The sequence below is a fragment of the Triplophysa rosa genome, linkage group LG23, assembly GCF_024868665.1.
Source record: "Triplophysa rosa linkage group LG23, Trosa_1v2, whole genome shotgun sequence".
In the NCBI taxonomy this organism is placed as follows: domain Eukaryota; kingdom Metazoa; phylum Chordata; class Actinopteri; order Cypriniformes; family Nemacheilidae; genus Triplophysa; species Triplophysa rosa.
The window spans coordinates 13,581,876-13,599,716 of record NC_079912.1 but is presented as its reverse complement, the minus strand read 5'-3'; the positions used below and the strand labels follow the sequence as shown (position 1 = coordinate 13,599,716).

Genomic DNA, 17,841 nt, shown 5'->3' with positions numbered 1-17,841 from the left:
ATTTGATAAAGATGCTTTTTGTGAACTCTAGCTCTGTTTTTTATTCAACCATTTAAACCACAAGACTTCAAATGATCCACAGTGGATGTGTGCGAAGCAAAGATCAAATGTTGCAGCTAAACATTGATTTTAACCTTTGGAACGCAAAGTTCATTCATAACAAAGAATTTGTATTATAATGTATAACTGGTTGAAATGCATTACAAATCTTAGTAAATTACACTGTGTAAATGTAATCTGGTTATTAAAATATTTTCAAACCAATATTCATATTAAAGACATTTTAATATTAAGCGTTAATATTCAGATTTATTTAATGTGTCATAAATCAAAGGACACAAATGAAATATGCCTTAATACAGATACTACTATGGTATTTTTGCTCTCACGCAAATACAGTCGATTTCCATCATCTGTTATCATTACAGTTAAAACACAAGGCACTTTAAACAGATTTGCAATGTTATTATCAACATCTGCAGTAGTAAGGCATTACCCAGTGATGCACAATACTGCTCTGTCTGTTTGTGTGCTACAGGTAGTGTTTAGCAGCTTGATTAAAAAAATAATTTGTGACTCTTCGTTTCTTTGCCTTGCGTGATTTGCATCTTTTAAGATCTTTTTGAGGCTTTAATCACTGCCCAGGGTATTCAAAAACTGCAGCAGCTCCCATTCCAGTCCCAATGCACATGGACACCACACCATACCCTCTGCAACAAAAAACAAAAAGGATCACAATCTTTTTTATTGCACCATTGTTGTTTTACAGTAATAGCTCTGTGTCAAATGCACCCCAGAGAAACTGATATCCGTTCACCTTTTGCGTCTGCGCTTGAGTTCATTCAGCAGGGTCACGACCTGTCGAGCACCAGTGCAGCCCAGAGGATGACCGAATGCAATAGCCCCTCCATTAGGATTCACTTTCTCCATAGGGATGCCAAGCTTTTCCACACAATACACAGCCTAGAGCAGAAACATTGTATCAATTTCAAGTGGTTTACACAGCAGACTTTGAAAGTGCAGTCTTGCGAGAAGTATTTGATGTTATGAATAAAAGGGCGAGAAAACTGAATCTCTCACCTGACTAGCAAAGGCTTCATTGATCTCAAACACGTCAATATCATCAACAGTCAGCCCTGTAGAAGTAAATGCAATAACACGGTTCATTTACAAGCTTAGGGTGGAAAATCTATTTCAGAACATTTTTATTATTTGAATATAAATGGATATGAAAGTCGTGTAGAAGCAAGTGTACTCTCACCTGCTTGGTTAAGGGCTTCCGGGATAGCATAGGCTGGTCCAATGCCCATTATGTCCGGTGGCACCCCCACCACAGCGCTTGCCCTCAGCACCCCAAGAACAGGCAGTCCCAGTTTCTCCACCGTAGATCTCCGTCCTATTAGCACTGCTGCAGCGCCATCGCTCACCTGACTGGCATTACCTATAGTAAGAAACAAATAATTGAGTTATTCAAAGTCCTACTGTATGAAGAGATCACAGATTTCAATTCTTACCAGCTGTAGTGCTGCCGTTTTCCTTGAATGCTGGACGCAGTTTGGCAAGGCCTTCTAGCGTAGTGCCAGGCCGGATCCCATCATCCTTTGTGACAGTAATGGTGCGCTCAGTGCCACTTTCATCCACAATTTTAGTTGTGACCGGTGTAATCTCTTGATCAAATATGCCCTGTTTCTGGGCCATGGCTGCCCTAGAGTTATAAAGAAGTCGTATTTGGTCAAGAGTAAACGCTCGGGACAGTTCACCCAAAAATGAAAATTCTGTCATCGTTTACTCACCCTTGCGTTGTTCCAAATCTGTATAAATTTCTTTGTTCTGATGAACACGGATTAAGATATTTGGAAGAATGCTTGTAAGCAAACAGTTCTTGGCCACCATTGACTACCACAGTAGGAAAAATGACAATGGTAGTCAAAAGTGCCCAGAACGGTTTGCTTTCCTGCATTCTTCAAAATATCTTCTTTTGTGTTCAACAGAACAAAGAAATGTATAACGCAATTTTCCCTTCTATAGTAGTCAATGGTGGCCAAGAACTGTTTGGTAACAAGCATTCTTCCAAATATCTTTTAAAGACATTTACGTAGATTTGGAACAACTCGAGGGTCAGTAAATGAAGACAGAATTTTCATTTTTGGTTAAACTGTTCCTTTAAGTGCATGTATAAACAAGATATGTACAAGATACATATGTGCCTACTTTTGTTGGGAACTGACGGAAAAGCTGTCCTGTTTTTCTCTGTTGATACCAAATCTCTCGGCAATGTTCTCTGATGTTATTCTGAAGCACACACATAGACAACAGACAAAAAAATGCACGATTTCATGTCGTAAGAAGTTTTACTACAGTATTGGTTATTAAAGATTAGCATTGTCCATACCCCATGGGGATTATACAGTCTCTGGCCTTCTCATTGTCCATCAGTCGAGGGCTAATGTTCCCTGGGTTTCCCACTGATTGAAGTGACATGCTCTCCACACTGCCATGCAGAGAGAAGATGAGTTTCAGACAAGTACAACACTTTTTTTAGATTCTATTAGGAAACCATAATAAACAAGTCGTTGTTTACTAGCAAAGACTGAAAACCACAAGAAAGGATCTGTATAAATGTGGCATACTAACCCACAGGCAAGACCCACGTCATATGCACCATTTCTGATTCCACCTTGAAAAACATAAAAGGCCCTGTTCGAATTGTAATGCATTTCTTTGTGCTGCATCCAAAAAATTGATAAGAATCATTTTACAGTTTAAAAATGTAATTCTTACCTGCGACATTAAAAAGTGCCTGTAGTCCAGAGGAACACTGCCTGTTCACCGTGTAGACTGGTACAGACTCGGGAAAACCACTGAAAATTGAATTGAAAGTTTTGTAACTTACAATCAGTGCATATGAATACGAATATGAATGTCTTTTTATATATAAAAAAGTATATAAAATCACAATCTCACCTGAGAAAGTGGGCGACACGAGCCATAAGTGCACCAGCCCCAGGTTGAAGAACATTACCTGCACAAACGTCAATAAAACTTTTGCAACGTAAACCTCTTATGTTGAACTGAATACACATCATTCAAACTGGTTTGTTTTATTTTATTTTATTCATCCTGCTAAAATAGAAACAATCGCAGAAACTGTAATGGAATTAGGGATGTGCGCGATTAACCGAAAATATATATCACGTGATTTATGCACAACTTGTGAGTGAAGTACGGTAAAATGTTGCTGCATCCGAAAGCCAGAGGGCGCTCTCGTGCGGAAACTAAAAATACGCACTGCAGAAGAAGACCATTACACACTTAGTTCTAGGAAATGCCTAAGGACATGTTTTTATCACTGTTCCTCAAGCCTCCTCAGGTATTTTCATGATAATAAAGTATATTTATAATGATCATGTTTGACGGGTGTTGCTTTTTTAAATGCATGTTATAAGCGATTCAAACTCGCACTGCTTTTAGATCGAGCAGCATTTCCTACTGATCCCAGAGACGTGTTTCACGGACAAGCAACGCATAAATAAAATAATCGATGCCTTGCATAATCGCAGCCAGCTCGATTTCAGCATGATTTAGTGGTAACCGCGTCCAAATAATGGGTATTATAGTGGTTTTAATGTCAACCATAAGGGTCTCTGTGGGTCTCTACTGGTAATATGTTGGGTTCCATTAGTAGGATCAAGTTGTAACCATTACAATTAAAAAAAATCTTACGCGTTGGTCAGATTGTTGTCATAATTGACTCACCAACACATACATCCCCCAGTGAAGCAGGTGGCAGTCCAACATCCCTGAGGACTTTACTCATTACAGCACTGAGAAGCTCATCTGGGGTAGTGTCCTGACACAGAGACATGACTGGTAAACTTATGTTGCATTGCATAATTAAAAACTGTCATAAGAGATCAGCCTGCTGTTATAAATGTACCAAGCCACGACTACAGTCATGCATTATTTATGGTCGATATCTCACCTTAAACGAGCCTCTTTTCGCCCGGCCGATCGCCGTTCGTAACCCATGAACTACAACGATATCATTTGGATCAGCAGCTGATGCGCTGCACTGTCTCATAGCCACACGTCTATTTGACGACAGATGTCCAGATAAAATCTGTACTCTGTGCATTCTTAAAGTTGAAGACGTGTTGTTGATATAAATAGACGGATAACTGGACCAGAAATTTGAACTATGCTCTACATTACTGATGATGCTTCCTGGTGGACCTTGCTTCTGTGAGCAACCAGATCTCATTGGATAGAACGTTCTGACGTCACGGTAGGGATTTGTGGGAGATGAAGTACGCATATTTTCATTCAAAGTACACGTTCATCCTGATTCTGACTCGAGTCATAGAATACAAGAAAAGATGTTGTCGGCTTTCTTAATAATATCATGTGAAATCCTCCTTTTGTAATTTACATCCTTGCACATACTATTTTATAATTGTGAGGTAGAATTAAACATGTCAAACCCACACATGTCAAACCCACAACTACAGCCTAGTATCTGAATGTCATGAAAAAATGGGTTATATTCTAAAACGATATAAACGTTTTTTAGTCAGTCAATGAAAGACACCTTCAAGTGTATTAATAACTGGCAAATATAATAATAAACTTGTTTGTCGCCACTTGTGCATAACAGTCAGCCGAGGGCGCCAGAATCGCGCAGAGTGCAACTCTCTTTTCAGCACGCGCGTCATCGCTTCCTGAGGCTCGCGCAATTGGTGACCTCGCTCGCTCGCTCGCTCCTCTGTGGAAAAACTCGCCGACAGTCAGTGTTTTCGGAGGGAAACTTTCTTCGTTTGACGGCGCGCTGTCGACAAGATTTGCAGTTTTCCCAAGCACGCGTAGCTTTATTCACCTGGATTAACGTTACCATCATCCGCGACTCCGGCAAAATCGTCTCGAAAGGTGGATTTGTGCGGTTCCCCCAATTCGTGCGTGACAACTGTATTCAAGTCCCCGCGGCTTCCGGATATATTACTGTTATTACTGTATGTCTCGAGCAAGATCGCACTTCACGGATTTTTCGTCTTCCCTGCTTTTTAACCCAGTGAACTCATTGCTTTGAATCACACATTCTTTTTCCTTAAAGTGCAAGCTCAAACATGAAGATAAGCACGTAAGGTGAGTTATTATAGCATAACAAAGACTGTACACACTTTGTAATATGCAAACATTTGCCATAACATGTAAAATACAAATTCTGTTGTTGTATATATTTAACGTCACACTCCAAAGGGACCCAGGTCACCGCCAAACATACTGAGTTTCAGTCGTTACCATCTTTTTGTCGACTTGGATAACTCTAACATATTTAATGGCTAATATTCTGGTATAAGTAATCAATACTTGTGTTAAGTGGAGGTTACTGAGGACAGTACATGTAATATGTTTGTGATAACGTCTAGAATGTATATTGTACATATGTTGTTACAGACCAGTGGGGCTTGTAATGCAATAGAAAAGATGTTATGGACAATGTTGGAAAGTGACAGATTCAGTGCCTGTTCACTTTCATTATATAGAAAATGAGCGTCAACCATCTTGATTCGTGAAAAAGGTTTGAAACAACAAGGGATTAAGAGATGTTAGGGATTTTCAGAGGTGTTTTGTTTTTAAATTTGTGTCATGATAGGATTTAGTCTCGCAGATACTGTTTTAAAATGTAACAATTGCATGTGATATAGCCATAAAAGATTGTATACTGTGGTTTTCTAGTCATCCAATGCATTCTTTATTTTCTGTATGATCAGTCTACATCCAGTTAGAAATGTTGCCCCCGGACTTTTCCCCTCTGCCATTGTCAAGTATAGCGAGCCTTGTTCAGTAAGTATCTAGCGTCAGTGTGTGCAGGTCTGTCTCCAGCCAAGCCCAGTTCAAAGAATGTTTCGGCAGGGTCAGAGAAAGGAATCTAAGCGAACTTTGTACCTCTATTTCAGTGAATGCTGGGTTGAAGTTAAATCAAATTAAATCAGAAGTCTAAATGAATAGACTCACCTTAGAGTCAAGTAGAATTACTGTGTATGAGAATATCACTGTATCAACTATATGGAGTTCAGGGTTTTTGATGTCATTCTCTGAGCTGAAGTGTGTTTGGAGTTCACAGCCCAAGCAAGAATAATGTCAAAGCATCAGTATGAATGAACACTCCAGCTGTAACGTGTTATCATTAAAACATCTCAGCATGCTGATAACAAAGTCGGAGATGAATGCTAGCTGTGGCTTAAAAGTAAGAATTTGTTATGGTGGCCTGGTTGTCCTTGTGCCAGTAGTTCTGATTTATTTAAATTATGCCCTGTCAACATTTACACACTGGCATGACCCCAGAAATCATTAGGTTGATTTTTAGCAATGTAACTTCAAGTTCAATTTTTGTTATTAAATGATAAGATCCTTTACTATGTTTTAAATGTGCACTAAGAAAGAACTACAAAGCTGTAATGTCAATCTCAATAAATTTATAAACAAAATTCAGCAGGAAAATAAACCGATTTCTTTGGTTGGTTTATAATGTTTATCCTATTCCTAACCTAACCTAAAGTTAAACAAAGTGTTAAGGTGACAATTTAGTGTCAATCAGTGGTAACATTTCTAACAATACACTTTAATCCCCAAATAATCAAATGTTTTGGTCTCAAGGTAAAGTGTGAACACTAAAATGCAGTGCCTGTTTGGGCAAATAACAGTTACGTCAACTGGCCCAAATCTCTGTTAAACACCAGACTAACAGCCTTTTTGTTGAGTTTTGTTGGCATACAATAAAAAAATTGATTATGGATTGGAAGTGTTCAGAGTCATCTAACCTTAAAGTTTATCATCTTGACAGGCCTGCCTGCCATACATGACCAAATTCTCATAGGTCGGTGTTTATCTGTAATGTGGGTAGGAGCATCTGACGGGATATTGAAATGTTTTAAGTATTCAGAATATTTGTTCACCTGCCAATACACACAATGTCCTCAGTGCTCTACATGTGGATTGTGGAATAAAAGATTTGTCCAGGTAAACATGTGATTTCTTGTGTTAAAGACTTCATTCACACTGACCCATTTTTTTGGGAACCCCTTAAGGAATATTTTGATTAATAACCGTTTCTGATGTCAGGAAATTGTGGTATTTTATCCCTTCCCCTTAGAGAATGCCTCTTTCGTGGCTTTAAGTCAAAGTGTTTTCTAGTCCGCTACAGATCTTCATGATGGGTCATTAACTTTTGGCCTAATCTCAGCGTTGGCCAACCGTCTCGGACACAGAGGAAATCACATTGGTTTTATCACTTTCTTGTGAGATTAGACACGCACACACCAAAGAGCCAAGGGCCCCCTTTTCCGTTTCTAAGTGTGTGGAATGAACAGGGGTGGTGCTTTTACTTAAAGTTACATTTTGATAAAAAAGGAAAATCTTTTTTTAGTGTAAGACATCAAAGTGTCTAAATTTGGGTCAGGATTTTCCAGTTCAGAATGGAAGAACTGGTCCATTATCTGTAGAGTCTTTGCCAAAGATACTGTACCGTCTAGTCGTGTGTTAAGTAGAAATAGTTTTCTTGGAAAATGATAACAGACGTTACAATCGAAGGGTTGTTATCCGGTTAACCCCAAGGAGTACTTTGGTTCTTTTATGTTTTATTGAGTGAAAAGTAATACCTTTAATTTGGTGTTCTGCATCTGACAAAATGAAGTGCAGGTGTATTGTCCCTATTAGGAAAAGTGTTAACAGTGGCTATGCTAGCAAGAACAATTTTCTGTCAATGTAGGATAAACAAATAAAGAAACAAGGATTCATAGATTATCATTGCAGCGTTGATGATTATGGATATTATTGATTATTATAAAAGTGAAGAAAATCAAGCATAATTAATAATCTGAATTGTTTTGAGAGTATTTACTGGCACTAGATTTTTGCACATTATAGAAGGATTCATAGATTATCATTACAATGTTTATGGATATTATTGATTAATATAAAAGTGAAGGAAATTAAAGTGTAGTTGATAGGCTGAATTGTTCTGTGAATACAATTTATTGACACTAACTACACTCTAAAAAAAAGTGCTATATAGCACTAAAAGTGGTTCTTGGCTCGTAATCATATTGGGGAACCACTTTTAGTGCTATATAGCACCATATTTTGGTGCTTCAGTCTTCAGCGTTTTTTTTGGGGATGACTGAAGAGCTATATAGAACCACTGTAGAACCATACAGGGGCTTAACAGGTTCTTTGTACGGATACTGTGCTATATAGCACCTCGGTCACCCTAAAGAACCTCTGAAGAACCACTGAAGCACCAAGCTATGGTGCTATATTACATTTTTTTAGAGTGTATTGTGGTTCTGATATGATTAAAGATTAAGGTTGGGTATCTTTTGTATTTTATCGATTCCGATTCTTAGCGATTCCAAGTTTCTGCACAAAAGTTTGCCTTAAAAGTTTTTATTTATTTATTTATTATGAGCAATGTTTTGTGTATACTGTATATACACAATAGCATCCATGTTTTTATAAATATAGTAAAAATGGTTAGTAAAATATTTTCATATGGGCTTTTATTGAGAGATCAGCAGATCACAAGTTAACACTTGCACATTTCTGAAAATGTGCATACAGGAATTGATAAGAGGAATTGAAACGTTAATTTAATATCATGTATCCGTATTCGATTCCAGGATTAGAATTAATTTTCGATTCCTAATCAAGATGCTCTATCGGTTTAAGCATTTTGTGTTTTTCACTTGATGTATCAAAGTTGAATTGCCGGTAAGAGATGTCTGCAATCATCACCAGCATGTCAGGTGTTACAAGAGCGGTCTAATCTAACATCAATTATTGTTTCATATGTGTCACCTGGATGTTCTCTTTGGCATGTTCAATTGTTATTGATGTAACTCGAGAAACTACTTGAAAAAGAAGTCAGTCGAGAGTGATACATGTCTCAGAATCTCTTTTAACCTGTCATGACCAGTGAGAAAACGTTAAGTGGTTTAACTGCTGACAGTGTCAAGGGTAATAATTGAAATTCCACTGACGTTCAAAACAGATTTCTGCTGTTGTAATGATTTCTGGCTGCCCTGGAGACATCTGCTATCCTTTATATTTACATAAATGAGCAGAAAAACAAATAAATTGTATATGTGTGTGGGCTCGTGAGCGAATCGTGGTATACAATGAAAACATCATTTTACTGTGCAGTGCAGATGGTGCTTGTTTTCTGTCTTTCAAAAACAAAACACATTCTGGGAAAACAATCATTGATAGCTTTAAGACAACAGTTCCATCAAGATGTTTTATTTTGAGCTGAGCTTGCTGTGCCTTTACACTGCAACGGTGGCACAGAATCTAAGGTGGCATTAAGATAAATATTTACCAGACTGTTTACTGTTGCTCAGACGTGGCATAAATGCATTTACACATCAATTAAGTTTGTAAAAATAATGTCAGGAAATACATGTTTCAAATAGTTGTCAACCAAAGTACTTTTTCTACTGTATGTATGTGTATATTATGTTCTGTATGTATCCATGCTTCGGATAAATCTCCACATTAAATTCTTCTGCTTTGAACTGTTTTACCTTAATCTGCCTTTTTGTGCCCTGTGAAGATAGTTGCCAATCAAGGTGTGTATATTGGCAAAGAAACTATACGGCTGAAAATTGATTGTCTGCTAAGGGAGTGTGCTTGTCGGTGTGTGTGTGTACAACAATGACGTGTGTGTGTGCAGGAAAGTGGGTGCACCTCACTCGTGAAAAAAAAAAACATGCTGAAAAGTAGATTAGGAGCTCCGGGTGCAAGATTGGCTTGGCATTAAGCACGGCTCTCCTTGGCAGTCCCAAGGAGGAATTGGCTGTAGCGAAGCAGATGTTGTGTCATTTCCCCGAAGAGGCGCCGTCACAACCCATGAGTCACCTAGTTGCTAACAAAAGGAGAGGGTTGTCCTAACCGGTGAGAGTTGACCTGTTTATTCATCCTAGAGACAACAGTGCTAAACTGTGATTCTTTCAAGTAGGGATGCACCAAAATGAAAATTCTTGGCCGAAGCCGAATAAAAAAGAAACACTTGAAACACTCTCTCCTCTCTCTCTCTCTCTCTCTCTCTCTCTCTCTCTCGGTGCATCCCTACTTACCAGAATCACACAGCAATAAATAAATGAGAAAAACAGCTTTTATTATTTAAATCAAGCATGTGGACTTGGTAAGAAAAGAGAACAGATCATAATGCTTATGTTAAATAAAACAATTACCAATGAACTGCATTATGACTGAGTCCCCATTTCCTTCCTTGGTTGTCCACACAGTTTGCTTTGAACTTTGATTTGTTTTTAGAGGGCATTTCTACTCGATAGAACCTTTTTGTTCTTGTTTTGACCCCTAATATTGTCAGGAATTCTGCTCTTAGGAGAATGATTTTTTTATTTTAACAAAAAATGTGGTAAATTAAATCCTTTCCTTCATCTCATTTGATTATTTTTTGGGCCTTATTTTGGGAACATTTTAATGACTACACGGACAACAGTGCAAAAACAGCTGCTTCACGTTATATTTCACGTAAAGAATCAAAACAGTAATACATCGTTCTGATTGGATAGTCATGTTCGGCACCATTACAAAAGATATAAAACAGTATAATCGCACATGTCACAACACATTATTTGAAAACTGTGCCAAATAATGATGCTGCTTGGCAACAATGTATGACCTGTAGTTACACAAATCATTGAAAGCTGTCAAAATTTTACAGTCCCATACGAAACACCATACAAAATTATACAGACCAGTTCTGCTTCATCGACATGGTAAATTTGCGTTTATTGTTCTTTCACCTGACACGATTATGACACTATTACGAAGGCCACAAAATATATGCTATTCCTAACCCCGGTGATATACTGTAGATGCAGTTCACGTTCATCTTATGTTCTCAATTACAATCAGCAAGTTTTCAGCTAAATGTTATGAAATGTGGAAAGCTTTTCCATGCGTCATTAGAAGCTACAGCTGGTGAGCCGTCCTCAGAATTCACAGTGAGGAAAAACCGTGAAATGCAGCTCACCTTGACTCGACTTCATTTGGAGAGGTGATGTAATAAACTGGAGAGAATGGATCATGAAGCCTGGCTTAAGTTCCTGCCAAAAGCCCCCCCCTTAGGTACTGTAGCAGTGAATGTCAGATGACCTGAATAGTTCCCAGAATCAGTAATGATAAAGCAGCAGAACTGAACAAATGTTACAGTGTTAGTTTCTGTATTCCTTCAATCAAATTCCAATCATTCGTAAAAATCTGTGATCATTGTTGAATCAATTGAATTTTTTTAGCTTTATGGGCAAAATAGTTGGATGGCGCATCTGTCTGATCAAGAGAATTGGTGTGAAGCGTGCGTGACCTGAATGGAGGTTTGTGCGGAGTGTGCGTGGTACTGTGTGGAGTGACCGAGCAGATGGGCTGGAGTGCTGGCGCTTTATGCCAGACGCGGGGAGGGCAGAGGGGTTTAGCGAGATGCTCGCCGCCATGTTGGAGAGCCACCTGCTTTTTGGCAGCACGTCAGTCCCTCAGCGCTGAAATGTGTTTGTGGCAGCCGCAAGGTCAATGTGTACGCCTGTGTTCCTGTTTAAAATGATTTAAGGTGCCAAGTTGGAAATGTGACCGTACATATCTCTCAGATTTGTTTTTTTCCACCCAATGCTTTTTTTACATTCAAAGGAAGAGACAGTAAATACTTGCAAATGTTAATAAGTAGAGATACAGATGTGTGTTTGTAGTAATTGAAAATGTTTCTTTTTGGTATTTTTTTTCTAATGAATATCCTTTATCAATCAGAAATATGTCAAACTATAGAAGTATGTTAAAAGTATGGTATATATACCATTATATATAGGGATGCACGTATCAGCCCGATACCAAGCTCATGTACTCGTACTCATAATGACACACCGATACCAAAGACCGATACCTCACGTGACATACATAGAGCCCTATGATTTCCGCCATGCAGAAAACGCGGACGGAATCGAGGAATCCAGGCATTTCCTAACAAGAAATTAGCGCTGAACAGCTAACGTAACAGTTAACGAAATATTCAGATACTGTTTAAATATGTATTCTGCTTGTTTTGCGTTACCGTGTGTGAAAGAGTGGTGCAGTTGCGTGTACTGAACGCATTGTGCTTGTGGAGCTTTCAGCGCCAGCGTTTCACTGCACGAGGACACGAACACACAAACAAACACCATTTGCGATGATCCGTCAAAATAAAAATCCGGTTAACTTAAACGCTCTTTGACTTGAACAAGTTATAATACACTCACATTTTACCACACCACCCCCCTTAATTTTTTTATAATTTGACCACAGAGTATATTGTTTACTTTAGTAAACTGAAGTAAATGTGCTAGTAAAATTGTGCTACTTATCATAAAAAATAGAACTTGATTAAAAAAATAGTACTTAAATTTAAGTAGACCTAAAAACAAAAGAAAAAAAGAAAATGTACCAGTAAGATACTGGTTTATTAACATTATTGTACATTATACAGGCATAGGTTATAGGTATCGGTATCGGCGAGTACCAGAAAAAATATCGGTACTCGTACTCGGTCTTTAAAAAATGGTATCGGTGCATCCCTAATTATATAGTTAATGCAGGTTCTAACTTTATATAAAGTTTTAAATTGACTGACACATTTGTTGTTTGTTAAGTGTTAGAGGTATTTTACCAAGTATCATTTGCAACATGCTGTCGCAGAGTTTTGGGATCATGTGAGATTTGTGTGTTGTTAGCTGTGATGGCATTTACGACATTTGCTGCTCTGCCCTGCTTGTGTGCGCTGAGCATACGCCTTGGCTTGCGCTCTGGAAACTTACAGCAAACCCTTTTGTGTTGCTGTCAGGAGCCCAGCACATTTTTCTGCACTGACTGTTTCTGCAGAAACTCAGGCACCGTCCTGCAAGCTTTAGAAACAAAGAGGGAAAAATAAAAGCTGTTTGAATGAGGCATAGAGACAAAAAAGACTCTTTAAGATATGCCAGAAAGAGGGGGTGTGTATGAGTTTAGATTCCCACCGAGCAAAAATCCAGTATAACTGGTAACTGTGTGCATCATCTTAAATGAATGACTGTGAAGCCATTACCTCTTTCAGCTTTAGTCTTTTCTTCTTTGAACTATAAAAAGAGTATTTGTGACTTTCTATAATTAAACATGCGACGACTGGGCCGCTTCGGACGAAGTAGCTGCCCCGCCGGCGGAGGAATCCAGCGACGCCCGTCCTCGCTCTGACTCCGAGCTCGTTTCCTATCGAGCCAGAACACAGCCGCCTGGATGAGTGGTTCCTGCAACTGGGGCGCTGTCAGCAGCCTTCCCGCCAGAGATCCGCTCCCTTCTTCCCAGAGGTTCACCAAGAGCCCACTCTACCACTCTACCCACGCCCACAGCTCTGTCACCCACACGCTCTCCTCGGTTGACAGCACTGATGATAAAGGCTATACAAAGCTCCCACCTCTGGAGGAGTCCGTAGCTGCCCGTCTTCAGCCAGCGGCTGGAAAGCGAAACCCAGCCACCCGTACAAGCCGTGCCTCCTGACATCTGCCTTGGCGGCGATGTCTTATGCCGCCAATGGCCAAGCTGCTTCTGCCCTCCACGCGATGGTGGTGCTCCAAGTCTTCAAAGTGAAGCTTTACCGCGATATGGACGAGACGGGGCCAGACCCGGTGTTATTCTGCGAGCTGCGTAGCTCAACAGATCTGGCTCTTCGCGCCACGAAAGTCATCCCCCAACCAGTTGGACGAGCCATGGCCATCCTGGTGGTGTTGGAACGCCACTTGTGGTTAAATCTGAAGGACATTAAAGACGCCGACCGGGTGGCCCTCCTCGATTCTCCTGTATCCCCGACTGGTTTATTTGGCTCCGCTGTTGATGGCTTCACCCAGCGCTTCACTGAAGCACAAAAGTCGTCGCAGGTGATGCTCCTCTTCCTTCCGAAGAGGGCGGGTTCTTCTGCTGATACCGGCTGTTCAAAACCGCAGCCACAACAGCAACATCCCAAGCCGCGCCCACACCGCCGCAGCCTCAGCAGCAGCCGAGAGCAGAGCCCAATCTGAAGCGCTCCGTCCGGCTAGGCGTGCCAGTCCTCCCAGGGTAAGAGGTCACTCGACCCTGTGCCGACTCCAAATACCTGAGGCGCGGAACCCGAGAAGGAGAAAGGGGTTAAGTCTCGCCTCGACCGGACCACCCCCGACGATCCTGTGCTCCCCAGTCCTCTGTTTTCATCAGGGTGCTGGACATGGTGCAAATGTTGTAGGTTATGGGCCCGCTCACACGCTACACGCTCCCAAACCTACTATCGCTAGATTTACGTGTTTTGAATTGCTCGCTTATGAGACGGCCATTCATAATGCTCATTGCCAAACGGATTATGGCCCCAATTCACCCGGGGGATTGGTTTATATCTGTGGATCTGAAAGACTCTTATTTTCACATCCCGATAGTGTTGATATTTTCATCATTAATGATTTACAGGGCTCTAGACTGCGACTAAATGGTCGCATTTTGCGACTATTTTTCCTGCCAGTGCGACAAGTTTTTCTTAATGGTCACACCGGTGTGACTGCCAAACTGATCAATATATAATTTTTGCTTATTATATATTTAATGCGCAGAAATGTTATATTGCGCAAGCGGCGCATTCAGTCACTCATTTTCGTCTCCCCTCCTTTAACTATTCTCTTATCTATCAGTGCCCCCGCCCCCAAAGACGTAGCCTAATGCGGGGGTGTATGAGGCGCATTTAATGCTATGATGAAGCGGAAAGACCAACAGATCAGACGAGTGTAGCGCTAAATCTTGCAACTGAAATAAATATGCAGAATACAAGAATTTCCCCGGCTAAGGTACAAAACAGCAAAGATAACGAAATGTGTTGTCTGTATTGTATACATGTGAAGCTAATGCAAGAAACATGTGTTTAAACTTTAAGCACTATACTATGGTATAAAGCTCTCTAACAATACTGCAAAGCATACAAAACGTTATACATCACATTAAATACTATTTATTTGTAAGCTGCTATTGATAGAAGCCAAACGTGTATCAATGCAGCTTTCATGAAGAATAATCACTAAAAGCCTTCAGGTCTCGCTGGTTGTTTGAGACATGCGCGTAGAGCACAAAATGCTAAACTGAGTTATCTTTCACGCCTTCTTTCTCTGAAACGGACATATAAACACAAAATTACGTCAAAATTCCCATATTAACAAGAATCCTTGTAAAGGCAGTCCGTTTCGTGAACAAACAGTTGGGAAACAAAAGGCATGTGTTACAGTGTAGCGCGCTAGCTCTTAAAGAGGCAGCAGCATAATAAAGTTTATAATGTTCATCAAACAACAAAGGATGGGCCCAAAAACCCCCACTGATATTAAAGGAATTGTGTTCTCTTATACAAGTTGTTCACAACAAATAAAGGAAGAAAGTAGCTTTAAGAAAGTTGTGCTTTAAATATGGTAAAGTGTTTAAAGAGAGTTTAGATATACAATAAATATAATTTAATCATAAACAATAATTTGTATTAATTTCTAATTGATTTATTACATTTCTAATTGATTTATTAATGTATTAAACACATTTTGATTAAGTTTTACTGATTCTTTTTTCTTACCTCACCCAACGACTCTGGTGCTACCAAATTAAGGGCTAGTGCCACCTTTCTCAAATGTTAGTCTAGAGCCCTGATTTATTTTATCCCGCCCGACTCGCAGATTATCAGCATCACTACCCTGTGCTAATTTGCGCAACGTTTAGTAGATTGCGTTGGTCATTATGGGAATGAGATATTGTGCCTGTGTTTTTTAGGCAAATCACAAATTTTTTAGGCAAATCAGTTGCTTTGTTAGCAAATCACCCACAGAAATTTCCACATCTGCGGTTTTTTTTTTAAATTCTATTTTGCCCTGTTTAGTAATTCTGGCCCTTAAACGTTAATTGCTGTAACATATCTAAAAAAATTGCATTTGCTAAAATTATTGTAAAAACATATGTTCCTATGATTATTCATAGTAGGAGAAGCAAAATGTCCGCACACTGAAATCTGCTCAACAACTTTAATATTAAAGTTTTTGTCTTGCAGCTGAACCCTTTTAGGGTGTGGATGTGCACTTCTTTTTGTTATTTTGTTTCCTATGATTATTGATCACATTATTTTTTACAGTGTAAGGTTAAAGAGAGTGTTTAAATTTCTAACCTTACTTTACATTTACATTTATTCATTCATTTGGCAGACGCTTTTATCCAAAGCGACTTACAAGTAGGAGAGCATATAAACATTACTTGCATAAAAATAGCATCAAGTCTAATTATGTAATTTAAAATAGTACTGCTTTAACAGTATATAATTTAAGTTTACAATTGGAAACAATATGACACTTGACGATAGCTTATGTCAACCACTCACAAGCCCCATTCCCCATTTTGACATCACTTACCATCAGCTGCAGAAAGTGCTGTTTATCTCAAGACTCTAGTCTCATCATTTCCAGCCAGGTAATTTGATATAATCACCACAAGAGCCATCAGAAGAGAAACAGCCTCTCTGCAGCACTGCAAAAATGTTTGGCTCAGTTTTTACGGCCAGCCGGGAAAATATGAGAATTGCTCCAATTTGTAAAGCTTTTTTTGTTCAAAATGACATGGCATGCATGTTCTTTGACCCACTGTCAAGTAATAAGACTGAGTCCTTCCTCAAGTTCTGGAGTCTTTCACGTTTTGCTGAAAAATAAAATTGGTCACTTTTTTCTGCAGTCTTGAGGCCACTCGCCGATATTGTTGCATGAAGCTGACAATTATAAATGAAGAAAAAGTAGATCTCATTGTCTTGTCGCCTTTCATGTGTCAGAATATTAAAAAGAGCCTCCAAGATCAGCCCTTTCCTGCTGGTGACAGTTTTTCTGCCCGACATTAAAAGCTTTCCGATCTTTAAAGAGCTCCGTGGTCACTACCTTAAGCTTTCACCCGGATTTATCCTGTACACTGTGGCTTAACAATGTCTCAAGGGCAGAGAGGCACTTTCAATCTTCAAAGACAACAATGCTTGTGTCTCTTCTGCAGAACACAGACTCTGACAGACTGATGGAATATGACTGCTGTATTTGATATTGGCATTTAGCGTCATTTACAGATGGTCGTTACAGTTTGAGGAGACCTGTGTTATGGAACAGTGAAAATGTTACATGTCATATCATAAGAATTAAATCTTTATTTATCTTTTTTAATAAATAGTAAATTTGCTTCAATGACAAAACATACTGTAATTTTCAGTTTATTGTGGAAACAACAGAACCACATTTCTTCTATGATGTAACGAATTCCTAGACTCTGTGAATTTACTTTTTTATATATATACTGTATATGTAATTAAGTATCTAATTCACTGTTTTTAATGTGTTTGCAGAGTAAAGATTATCCCTGATGAAAGGAGTCGAGCGTTTAGCTCGAGTTCACTAGGGTCACGTCCTGATGATGACAGTAAACATGGGTAAATTGTCCTCTCTCTTCTCTCTCTCTCTCTCCTGGTCTTACACATTCTCTTCACTTTCACAAATTCACCTCATACACACTTCCTGTAAACAGTTCATTTGAGCCTTGCTAAACAGAGACTATTTGAGAAACATGTTTAAACATATTAATAACTTTGCTTGTTTTAGTAGGATTATTTTTCAGGTCTGTTGTTAAAAACACCTCCACAATTCTCACAGACATGTAACATCAATGTATAGAAATTGTAGACTTTAACCTATGTTAAAAAGATACTGCAGTAAAATATTAAACTGTATTTTGTGGCAGAAAAAGAAATGACCT

At 39.2% G+C, this 17,841-nt stretch overlaps 2 protein-coding genes across 2 annotated transcripts in view; one reads left to right on the top strand and one right to left on the bottom strand.

Annotated features, from left to right (window-relative positions):
• Positions 1-287: 287 nt before the first annotated feature.
• On the bottom strand, positions 288-4,242 carry acaa1 (acetyl-CoA acyltransferase 1). The gene is made up of 12 exons (XM_057323300.1): positions 3,983-4,242; positions 3,757-3,850; positions 2,965-3,022; positions 2,782-2,861; positions 2,635-2,677; positions 2,393-2,491; positions 2,212-2,292; positions 1,515-1,705; positions 1,262-1,441; positions 1,081-1,136; positions 818-963; positions 288-710 (listed from the first exon to the last, which is right to left on the bottom strand). Exons 1-12 carry the CDS (start codon positions 4,133-4,135, stop codon positions 635-637), a joined length of 1,257 nt encoding a protein of 418 aa, XP_057179283.1. The 5' UTR covers positions 4,136-4,242; the 3' UTR covers positions 288-634.
• A 504-nt stretch (positions 4,243-4,746) lies between these two features.
• Positions 4,747-17,841, top strand: part of map3k22 (mitogen-activated protein kinase kinase kinase 22) — a 54,262-nt gene continuing 41,167 nt past the window's right edge. The window contains exons 1-2 of the mRNA XM_057322663.1: positions 4,747-5,139; positions 17,435-17,518. Of these exons, the coding sequence (XP_057178646.1) occupies positions 17,500-17,518 (19 nt within the window). The 5' untranslated portion in view covers positions 4,747-5,139; positions 17,435-17,499. The remainder of the gene's footprint in view (positions 5,140-17,434; positions 17,519-17,841) is intronic.

Bases quoted from the DNA above. Each gene is read 5' to 3' on its own strand.
- acaa1 (XM_057323300.1), bottom strand. From the start codon at position 4,135: ATGCACAGAGTACAGATTTTATCTGGACATCTGTCGTCAAATAGACGT. The intron at 964-1,080 runs GTGAGAGATTCA...TTTCTGCTCTAG, and splicing joins ATGAAGCCTTTGCTAGTCAG to GCTGTGTATTGTGTGGAAAA. The intron at 711-817 runs GTGAACGGATAT...TTTTTGTTGCAG, and splicing joins CTCAAGCGCAGACGCAAAAG to AGGGTATGGTGTGGTGTCCA.